Source organism: Mustela erminea, chromosome 13 (assembly GCF_009829155.1).
Source record: "Mustela erminea isolate mMusErm1 chromosome 13, mMusErm1.Pri, whole genome shotgun sequence".
NCBI lineage: Eukaryota > Metazoa > Chordata > Mammalia > Carnivora > Mustelidae > Mustela > Mustela erminea.
The window spans coordinates 8,560,293-8,572,433 of NC_045626.1; the positions used below are offsets into that span (position 1 = coordinate 8,560,293).

At 37.7% G+C, this 12,141-nt stretch overlaps 1 protein-coding gene across 1 annotated transcript in view; it reads right to left on the reverse strand.

Annotated features, from left to right (window-relative positions):
• Nucleotides 1–6,813: 6,813 nt before the first annotated feature.
• The window catches only part of CCDC102B (coiled-coil domain containing 102B), a 138,512-nt gene continuing 133,184 nt past the window's right edge, over nucleotides 6,814–12,141 (reverse strand). Inside the window, 1 exon segment of the mRNA XM_032311203.1 lies at nucleotides 6,814–7,447. Within this exon segment, the coding sequence (XP_032167094.1) occupies nucleotides 7,409–7,447 (39 nt within the window). The 3' untranslated portion in view covers nucleotides 6,814–7,408.

The window sequence follows — 12,141 nt, forward strand, 5'->3', positions numbered from 1 at the left end:
GTTGGTACAGCCTCTTTGGAGAACAGTGTGGAGATTCCTCAAGAAATTAAAAATAGAACTTCTCTGTGACCCTGCAATTGCACTACTGGGTATTTACCCAAAGATGCAGATATAGTGAAAAGAAGGGACATCTGTACCCCAATGTTTATTTCTTCAGTTCTTGACCAGAGCCTTAAACTGAGGACTAGCATGGGCTAGCAGGTGCATGGCAGTGGGACTTAAGGCAGGAGAAAAACAGTGGGGGTGGAGAGGTAGGTAAGAATCAGCTGATCTACCTCCTGTCCCTCTCACATGGAAACTTTCTTTCCTCTTTGAGAAGCTGTGCATCCAGTATGGATTTTTTTTTTTTTAAGATTTTATTTATTTATTTGACAGAGAGAGAGAGAGAGAGATCACAAGTAGGCAGAGAGGCAGGCAGAGAGAGAGGAGGAAGCAGGACCCCCACTGAGCAGAGAGCCTGATGCGGGGCTCAATCCCAGGACCCTGAGGTCGTGACCCAAGCCGAAGGCAGGCAGAGGCTTAACCCACTGAGCCGCCCAGACACCCCTCCGGTATGTTTTGATGTCCCACTTTTGTTGACATCTCCAACCAGATCTGGGTGCATGAGGAAACACTGAGGAATGAGCCAGTAGAAATAGATGATGTGGTAATTGTTAAAGGGAAGGAGGGAGCGAGGCGGCAGACAGGCAGACGCTGGACCAGAAGTTAGAAGACTAATTTTAGTTGAATAGGCAGTTCAATTTTGTCAATCCTAGGAGAGTTCCTCAGTTGATAATGATGCTAGTTATAGCAGTAAACATGGATGAAAACAAGCATTTTGTGAAGGCAGCTCTGGGACAAACAGCAAGTTTTGCTGATGATAGCCAGAGATCCCTTGTCATAGTTAGTAAATTAAAAGCATTCCCCTGGGTTCCATATACTCATGATCATGAATCCATCCCCTGCAAATGCGGACAAATCCAGTCCCACGATGCCCTGTACTCTGTGTTGGTGGCTACTCATGTATGATATTATTTTCCAGGTGATAGACAACAAGCTTAATGCAATTTTGTTACTAAGGTTGCTTCTAACTTTTTAATTTCTGGTTCATGGGAGAGCGACATGATTCCGATAACTTTTTTCTTCACTGCTTTTCTTTCACTTCAAGCCTGGGTTTGAATATAGGCTCCTTTACTTATTAGCTGTGTTAATTAACCTCACAGGATTTTGAGTTTCTCAGCCCTAATATACTATCAGCAGAAGGTACCTGGGTGACTCAGTCTGTTAAGTGTCCAATTCTTGGTTTCTGCTCTGGTCATGATCTTGGGATCTTGAAATCGAGTCCTGCATTGGGCTCCATGCTCAGTATAGAGTCTGCTTGAGATTATCTCCCTCTCTCTCTCTAAAATAAATAAATATATCCTTAAAAAAATACTATTAGCAGATTTTATATGGTGCCATATTTGTGTTATACCCAACACAAGGCATGGTACATATCAATTAGTGCTCAATTAATAGAAGCTGTTTTCTGTATATTATTCCTGTATATTATTTTAAAATTTATCACTGCAGCCTGGTAAAAACAATCACCTGGTCCACCTATGGCAAGCAAAAGTTGTAGCTAGCCATCTGACTCACCGTAGAGTATGTCTTCCCCATTCAGGCTCTCCTGGAAACAGAAAAGCATGTGGGTGTAGCCAGGTGGACTGGGTTTATGCCACCAACAACTTCTCATAAATGCAGACCACCCTCGTGCTTCTCCTGGCCCCCAAGTGATTCTGAGTTTTGCTAATTTTTGTGTCAATTTTGCTGCCAATTTTTTGTGTCAATGTTCTTGTGACTTAAACAAACCAATGTAATACTAATCCAAAGCAAGTTCAACAGCAAATCCCAAACTGGAGTAGCTTATATCCACAGTGAGATAGCACAAACCCTACATCAGTCACCCTTCTATGAGTTAAAATGAAAAACCCATACCCTCATCCTAGCTGCACAAGAAGGAGAGGTAGGGTTGTCAACACTTCGCACTGTGTCTGGATTAATCCTACTATTGGGATGTAACATGCCATAAGAAAAGAAAAGAAGGTTAAACAGTTATCTGAAATAGACCTACCACTGAGGATGAGATCTGAGGGGTATGCTGAGGTCAGTAGTGCTAGTTGGCCTCATCCTGCTGATTGGAATTCTGTTGATAACAGCCCTAACCAAATGTTGTTATGAAAATTGAACGCAACTGGTCTCAGCCTTTATTAGAGTATCAGATCCAAGCGGCAGAGCAGTAGCATTGTGGTGGTTCCCCATTGTCATGCAAGAAATTACAACAAATTCACTTGCTTTATACAACGCACATATATTACCTTAGAATTCTGGAGGTCAGAAATCTGACATGGGTCTCACTTGGCTAAAGCCAAGTTGTTGACAGAGCTGCATTGTTTTCTATAGGTTCTGGGGGGAACTTATTTAATCAGAGTGTTGGCAGAATTAGTTCCTTGAGGGTGAGGGATGGATGTCCCTGTTTCCTTGTTGGTTGTCACTGAAAGGACTTTCAGGTTTTAGACACTGACTGCAATCTTCAGCCTGCTATCCTGTGTATCCTTGGCTTATAGCCCCCTTCCTCCATCTTTAAAGATGGCAAGAGTAGGTCAAGTCCCTCATGTTCTACATCTCTCTGATGAACTCTATTGCCTTACTTTTTCACATTTAAGGACCCTGGTGATTACATTGGCTCCCTGGAGATATTCCAGGATATTCTCCCTATTCAATATCAGCTAATTAGCAGTCTTAATTCCACCTGCACATCTCCTTTGCCATATAAAACAACACATTCCAAAATTCTGGGGCTTGAGTGTGGGTATCTTTGGGGCCATTATTCTATCATCAGCATACAGTCATAAAAATATAAACCTGGCCAAGAATATGTACAACCAAGGGGTCACTTATTGAAAGAGGCAGTTGACTATGACCCTGAACGTCCCCACATTATTGATGAATGCACCTCTGAAGAAGCTAGTCACATAGGTAACTAAGTTGGTGAAGGTGACCACAGCATGACTCCTTTACTGCTTTCAGTCTCTAGGAAAGGGCAGCTGGCTCAGCCCTCATGAAGCCGAGGGCATGTGGAGCCATGTCTGGTCCATACGTCACTCAGTGGAACAGAAATATGGGGAAGCATGCCAGACGAAGATGGGGGCAGAGATTGGGGGTTATGTGGCCACAAGTCAAAGAACAGCAGTCACCAGAAGCTGGATGAGGTGGGCAAGGATTCTCCCCAGGAGCCCTTTGGAGGGAGAGAGCCACTGTTGGTAACTTCATTTTGATTTTCTAGCCTATAGAACTGTGAGAGAAAAAACTTCTGATGTTTAAGGAACAGGTTTGCGATGATTCGTTGTGAAAGTTCTAGTTGTTACCTTTGGAATCTTGTTATTGCTGGCTCCATGAAATTGACGTTCTTCTTCATAAGGAATACTTACTTACATATTGTATATTGTCCTCTCTCTTTTTTTTTTTTTTAAAGAATTTATTTATTTATTTGACAGAGAGAGATCACAAGTAGGCAGAAAGGCAGGCAGAGAGAGAGAAGAGGAAGCAGCCTCCCCGCTGAGCAGAGAGCCCGATGTGGAACTTGATCTCAGGACCCTGGGATCATGACCTGAGCCGAAGGCAGTGGCTTAACCCACTGAGCCACCCAGGCGCCCCTATTGTCCTCTCTCTTACTCACTAAATGCAATATCCATGAAAACAAGTCTCATTTGTTTCTGTCCATGGTACTTACAAGAGGAACTGGTGGCTTTTTTTATGTTTAATAGTGTGGTTCTTCAGGATATAGCATCCTTCAGATTCTTGTCAAAATTCAACTAAAATTTTGAAATACCCATAGCATCTTGGTAATCAAGACCTGTTATAAAACAAGAATGCAAGCATATATACAAACTTCACCACGGCGAACACTGGACTTATTCTCTCACACATCCTGGAACCATAGATCTGAATAAACGACACTTAGCTCAACACCATTCTTAATGGATAAACTGTATAATAATCTCACCTCACATCCACAAATGCTAAGAGAATCATAACGAGGGCTTAAATAGGAAAAGTCTCCTTTGGCACTAAATTTGCAGCAGAGTACTACTTCATACTGTGTGTCTCCAGAAGCATAAAAGAATTTTGAGGGGAATACAGTTCCATATGTTGACTCTCCATAAATCCCAGGATACTTGCTACTATAATAAGGGGAATACTTGTTCTAGACACCACAGTGCTCCTTCTGAATTTCCAAATTTTTAATAATTAATTACTGAAATACACCTGGTGGTGTTTATGAGGAAGCCAATGTTTTTCAGCATAGTATGGGTAAAAACAGATGACGAAGCTATATTTATTTCTCTCAGGTATTGCCATAAGAGGAGCCAGCACTTCTGCTAATAAGACCGTGACCAATATTAGAAACTTTCAATCCATCTTCTACCAGTGTGTATCCCTTCCAAATAGTCGTGAGTGTGTATGTGAGTGTATACATACATACTGAATAATCTAATTTTCATTAGCACTTTATATTAAGTGTTGATAACTAGTAGTTGGGGAAATTACTTAAAATTATGACTTATAAGTAACAAAAATATATCATGGAATATAACTCTTCAAATAGGAGGAAAATCTACAAAATCTATTAAGGATATAGCTTTCTCCAACATGGATGTGAAAAAAACATCTATCCATTTTCCGTATGTGCTATTCACTTCATCTGTGTGTCTACATGTATTCATGCCATTCCCCTTTTACGTATATAATAGATACTTGCTAGCTAAAGCTAGATACCACTTGCCTATTCTAATAATGATTAACAAAATTAGAGATCGACTCCCTGTTTTTTCTTGAGACAAGAGTTTATTTTTTAATTTAAACTATATTTTCCTTTAAAAATTGTCTTTCAAAAAGAATATATTTGCTATTATTGTTGCAAATGTTTTGATTTATTAGAAAATACATTTATACTTATTGGAATTTATTGGAAACTCAATGCAAATTTTCTTTAATGGAGAGGAGAATTCATGGACATAAATAACTTAAAATCCCAGGGGTACCTTTTTTTTATTATTAAGTTTTTATTTTAATTCCATATAGTTAACATACAGTGTTATATTTGTTTCAAGTATATAATATAGTGATTCAACAATTCCAGACAGCTCTGGGTGCTCATTGTAACTGCACTCCTTAGTCCCCATCACATATTTCACCCATCCCCATCCCCCTCTGGTAACCATCAATTTGTTCTCTATAGGCAAGAGTCTGTATATATATATATATATATTATATATATATATAGTGCGTGTGTGTGTGTGTGTGCATGTATGTGTCTATATACATATATACTTGTGTGTCTGTATATATATGTGTGCATATGTACACACTGTGTGTGTGTCTGAAATATTCATACACACATCTTCTTTATCCATTCATCAATTGATGTACCTTTGAGCTCTTTCCATAATTTGGCTATTGTAAATAATGAAAGCCACAACGAGACATCACCTCATATATGTCAGAATGGCTAAAATCAAAACCACAAGAAATAAATGTTGGTGAGGATGTGGAGAAAAAGGAACACTCATGCACTGTTGGTGGGAACGCAAACTGAGGCAGCCCCTGTGGAAAACAGTACAGAAGTACCATAAGAGGTTAAAAATAGAACTACTGTATAATCTAGTAATCTCACTACTGCGTGTTTATTCAAAAAATATAAACACACTAATTCAAAGGGATACATGCACCCCTATGTTTATAGCAGCATTATTTACTGCTCCCAGGGGCATCTTAACCCAGGCTATGGCTTAAGCCAGAGAGGCTCATTATGTCTCCTGGTCAGGCCCTCTCCATGCCTCAACTCTCTTTCTCATGTAGCTACTAGTGAAAGTCTGATGCTTTTATCACCCTAAATCTTTATTTCCTTAGGTTTAATTTTAGCAGCAAGAAAGTGCATCTCTTCAAGAAATCTAAGCTTCATTACATTTCATTGTCTCTGATGTGGTTACCTGCCCATACTAGCATGTGTGTCCAGAAAACTTAAATGTTTTCATTAGATAAACATGAATAGCCTACCCAACCTGAAGGTAGAGGTGGTATTAACCTTAACCAAAGGATGTGGCCTGAAATTTGGAGGTGGAGATGATCCTAGAGAAAAAACAATGCATGTTAAGTAGAAGCCAGGTGAATACACGTTAGGGTTCCCCAAATGACATCCACCCACGAATGAGACAGAATGGATGTTGAATCTCCAACACATTTACTTTCATGTTTTGCCTTTATAAAATATTTAAATGTATATTTTATATCATCTGATCTCAGATCTCAGATCACCGGATCATTATCCTAATTGGTTATCTTTATCCTCTCAGATTTATCAATATTTGGCCTACCACATTGTTATACTTTTCTTATGTATATGTAGCTCTGCATGTCTGTGTATGTAATGGGGGATGTTTTATATGTATTATATATATATAAAATAGCTATAGATGTAATATATATTATGTATCTATATATATATATGAATTCTATAGTATGCATATGGCAAATAAATTGGTGGGACATATTCTTTTTTTTTAAAACCATCATCAGGTGATTCTTTTTTTTTTTTTTCCAAAGATCCCATTTATTTATTTGACAGAGAGAGATCACAAGTAGGCAGAGAGGCAGGCAGAAAGAGAGAGAGGAGGAAGCAGGCTCCCTGCTGAGCAGAAAGCCCAATGTGGGACTCGATCCCAGGACCCTGAGATCATGACCTGAGCCGAAGGCAGCTGCTTAACCCACTGAGCCACCCAGGTGCCCTGGTGGGGCATATTCTGACATAAGTATCGTCCTCTCCATACTCTACTTGAAGATGAGATTTATTTTCAGGTTGTATCCCAATAAAAATAAATCTGTTTCTATGGTGAGGTGAACACTGATGATAGTGTACAATGTTTGGAATAAAAAGACATAAAGGTAGAGAACAAATTGTAGCCATTCTTAGATAATACTTTTAAGTAATCACAAAATTTTGCTGCAGATGCTAACAGAAAACTTCCAAAATAACAATTTGGTACAGGCTTAATCATTAAAGAAACTAAGCTACATCATTAGCGTACACCAAGGATAATCTGAATTGATGGATGAAATCCCTAAAACAACACAGAAAGGTACTTTAATTTCAGTGCAAAAATTTGGTCAGAGACGAACAACAGGATCTAAGGATAAAGCAACTAGTACAGGTCATGACATGACAATTCTTTTAGCTACACAAACTAAGTATAGCCCCAGATCCCGTGAGGGGAGTACTTAAGAGTCAATTTAGGAGATCCCATGATCTCTTTTTTTGTGCCTTCCCCACCGTTTCCACAGCTTGTGGACTTTTGCTACCATTCTTCCTCCCTTCGCTCACCAGCAGTCTTCAGATCAGTCCTTGGAGCTCCATCACCAAGCAAGGGACCTGTGAGACAATAGAGACAGATTTTAGAGCCTCAGAATCTCAGCTTTCTCCCAAGTTTCCAAAGCCATTCTTCTCCTCTACCCCACATACTTAGAAGAATCTCAGAAAATTAGTATTTTTCACTTGTTTCCCTCCAATTTTACCCAAAGCAAATAAGCACCTGCACTTATTCACTGGGTATGGAATGTTCTTACACCAGGCCCCTCCAGGTAATGAACTCGTTTCTCCTTTCTGATCTCATTCTGATTGGTCATTTCCCAGGAAGAAGCAATATAACCTAAATCTACTGATTTTCAGCATTTAACTCAGTCACCATTATAGACTTCTTCGTTGATGATTTGATTTGACTGTAGGTTTCATGAGGACAGCTGTTACGTTGTGTGTCTTGCCACCCTTACATTCACTATCCACAACACTGTGTGTGTGTCTGAAATATAGATTGGCTATTTCAACATCTATGCCAGAGTTCTTCTAGTTCTCCCTCCTGGATTCTAAACACCTACATTTTCTTGAATCTCTTACAGCTAGAGCTCCAGATAAGCTCTAGATGCTGGAAAATAAATGTGCTCAAGCAAGGTCTGAATTTGGGCTGATCTCAGTAGGGAAGAGTGGTAACAGGAAATTATAGAGCAGCCAAGTCCAGTCATTAGGTGCCTTCTATCCCCATCTTGTAGCTAAGGTAGAGTAACCTTGGGGACAGGGATGAAAGCAAAGATGTCACAGAACTCTGTCTCTTCCTGATACCTTTTCTAAGGAACCCATTCTCTAGTTAGGCCTATTCTGTGGTGGTGAACCAGGGGTCATTCCTGTACGTCCAACATGGAGCTTATCCCCAAGTCCCAAATCATCAGATTCCTTGTATTATATACATTTCTGTTATTTATCTGTTTTTGGATACCTACAGCCAAATTCTGATTTCAGCAAATGTTTGTTGAATTAATCAATAACAAAAGAAAGAGTAGATGTCACTTGATTTTAAATGATTTCTTTTACAAATAATAGATGAGATACCTTATCTTTTATAAAATTATGTGTTAATATTCTTCTTCTCTTCTTTGAAAATTATATATTACAAACACATGTGAAATAAGTAATGGGATAAATAACAGCATTTGAAAATTCATATTGCCTCATCACAGAAAAAACTGAAAACCTTTTTACCTAGTTTTGAAAAAAAATACTGATCCTTCCTTTACAATCATTTAAAATAAAAACAAATGAATTTTATCTTAAAATGGATTACATGGTAATAAGCAAAAAGTGGATAAGACAAATCTAATAAAAAGAATGAACAAGGCATTCCTCATATGGTACAAGTTAAGCTAATAAGCAGTGACTCATTCAAATATAAAGACCAGAAAACATTAAAACTCAGATAGTTATCTGGAGAAAAGGACATATTTGGGTTTTAAAATTTCATAAACCCAAATTTTCTTTTTTCCTATTTGTATACAGAGCCAAAGGACATAGTTCTAATTATGAAATGCTCATTAATACGGTTAAAAAACATTCCAGCTATATCCGCCCAAATCGAGCCAAATAAACAGTTTCTTTGGGAGAAATTGAATTAATTCTATCTGGCTTAAGGTAGGATAATTAATTTTAACTGGCTTAAGGTAAAATTATTCTTGTAATACAGACTCAGCCAGCTAATTATTTCTCCATATGCTACTGTTCCCCCACACCTGCTTCACCTTGGCACAGCAGACCTCTCACATTTCCCGGCTCTTTCCCCATGTTGTCAAGGACATGCCACCAAAACAGCCACCAATTTGCCTCCAGCACAGAGAACCAGATTTTCAGGCATTAGTGCAGTAGATTGGAAAATAAATTTCATTTGGGATGTTTATGTAAATTAACTATGAAGTATATAAAACATCCTTGAAAGTAATTTGAAATTGTCACTAATGAAAGATATTTACCATATTCACTAAAGACACACACACACACACACACACAGACTCTTTGATAATGCCAAATCAGAAATAACCTAGTCATTTACAGTTATGAAGGGCATTGTAATACACTTTGAAAACACTTGTGTGTTGAACTTATGGTTTTCCAAGTTCTAGTGGACATAAAAGTCATCTAGATACTTTTCAGGGAGGGGGTAAGGATTGTGGCTAAACCTATCAACATCTTATTTTTACTTATTTTTTGGCTGTGAAAATAATTTTTTAAAATGTTTTCAAGTTCTAGTTAGTTAACATACACTGTAATATTAGTTTTAGGTGTACGATACAGTAACTCGACACTTCCTTCTACCAGCTGGAGCTCATCCCAAGTGCCCTCCCTACCCCCCATCCCGTTTCACCCGCCCCCTCCCCCACCTCCTCTCGGGGACCATCAGTTTGTTCTCCGTAGTTAAGAACCTGTTTCTTAATTTGCCGCTCTCTTTTCTCTATCTTTTGTTTCCCCTTTCTCATTTGTTTTGTTTCTTAAATTCCACATATGAGTGAAATCATATGGTATTTATCTTTCTGTGGCTGATTTATTACACTTAGCGTCATACTTTCTAGTTCCTTCCATATCATTGCAAATGGTAAGATTTCATTCTTTTTATGGCTGAGTAATATTTCATTTTGTATATATATGACATTTTCCTTAACCATTCATCACTGAATGGACATCTAACTACTTTTAAAATAAAATACTTAAAATACACACACACACACACACACACACACACACACACACACTCCTACTTCCCAAGTTACATGCCTATTAATTTAGAATTTTTGTTTTCAGAAACACCCTATTTGGTACCGCAGGACCGTAATCCAAATTCAGGAAACATTGCTCCAGGAGATAAGAACATCTAATTCATTTTTAAATTCCTTCTACCATGTGAATTATGCTGAACAGACACAGAATAACATGATTTCAGAATGCTAGAAAAGGAGCTGAATGTGAAATATGAATGTGATTTGTAATTCTTCTTCTTCTTCCTTTTTTTTTTTTAACAAGTCACATGGTCTTCATTTTATTTAGTTATTTTTTTCTCAACAGAAAATGAAAACACTTGCAGAAAGGAGGAGGAGTGCCCATCTCTCATCCTGGGTAAAGCGCTACAAAAAAGGCCCAGTACCAAGTAATTGACTAGCCTTGTTTTACACATTTGGTATGTTTTTGTTGTTGTTGTTTTTTCTTTTAGTTTTTTTTTTTTTTAAGTGTGTGGGTTTTTTTGTTTTTTATCAACAGCAAAATTCTCTGTTTAGTAATGGAAAGTATAAAATACAGACCTTATTAAATAACATCAGCACAGAAGTAATTATTCTTTCTTGACTCCTGTTACACTAAACTAGAACTACGTTCACACACATGCACATACACACACACACACGGAACTATGTAATGGAAAATGAAATTAAAGTTGTTAAAAAGCAAAGAGATGATTGTTGTTAGTTACTGATATACTGATGTTTCTTTTTGTCTGTTTTCCTAGAATTTAGAGAGAATTAGAAAGCCTGCCAAATGCTGTAGGGATCTAAATACCATTAAATTAAGCAAAATAAAATGATAGGGGAACAGAAAGTGATGGGCAGTAGCAGAGAAATACGAAATGAAAATTCTCTCAATTATGTCAACAACCATATTAAATTTAACTGCATGAATTAAAAATAAATAAATCCAGCAAGTGGAAAGAGTACACTAAGCTGTATCGGGAGCCAACAGCTATTTTAGTGAAAATAAACTGAAATTCTAAAGAAATATTACATTGTCCTCATGAACCCAAATTAGTGATTTTATTTAAACTCAGCTAAATTTTGGAAAACATAATAGGATAATGGAATTTTGGTGCTGGCAGAATCTCAGCTATTTATTCCAGACTTTCTTCTTAAAAAATGAGAAAACTAAAGCACAGAGTATTATTTGGCAAAAATACTGAGTGCGGACCAGGGTAAGAATTTTATTCTTTCATTCTCTAACCTCTGGTTCCATTTTCTTGTTACAGATTTGCTGAATCACACATTTGGCGGTTACCACTTTCACTGAGTAGTAATGTGGATGCTCTTTGGAGTCTCTCATAAATCCACTAATTGCATTCATGAGAGCTCTGCTGTCAGACCTATGCACCTCCCTAAACACCACCTCCAAATACCATCACCTTTGCAATATGGTTTCAACATATGAACTTTGGAGGGACATACACATCCAGCAGTTCTCAGTATTCCCAAAAGTCATCCACAGATTCAGTGAAATCCCTATCCAAAGTGCTATTGCTTCTTCTTCTGCTGCTGCTTTTTTTTTTTTTTTTTGCAAAAATGGAAAAACTGGATCTTCAAATTCATAGGGAATTTTAATTGGCTCCAAATATCCAAAATGATAATGAAAAAGAAGAAGGTTAGAGGAGTCATATTTCTTGATTTCAAAATTTATTGCAAAGGGGCAGTAATTGAAACAATGTGGTACTGGCATAATGATAACCATGTGGACCAATGGAATGAAACTGAGCCTCCAGAAATAACACCGTACATCTGGAAACTACTGATTTGCGACAAAGGTACTAGGACTGCTGAATTGGAGAAATATAAAAGTCTCTTCAACAAATGGTGCTGAAGCAACTGGGTAGCCATATGTAAAATAATGAAGTTGGATTCCTATCTTACACTGTATGTGTATAAATTAACTCAAAAGAGGTCAATGACTTAAATATAACAGGTTAAACATTAAAGTCTTAGAAGAAAACATAG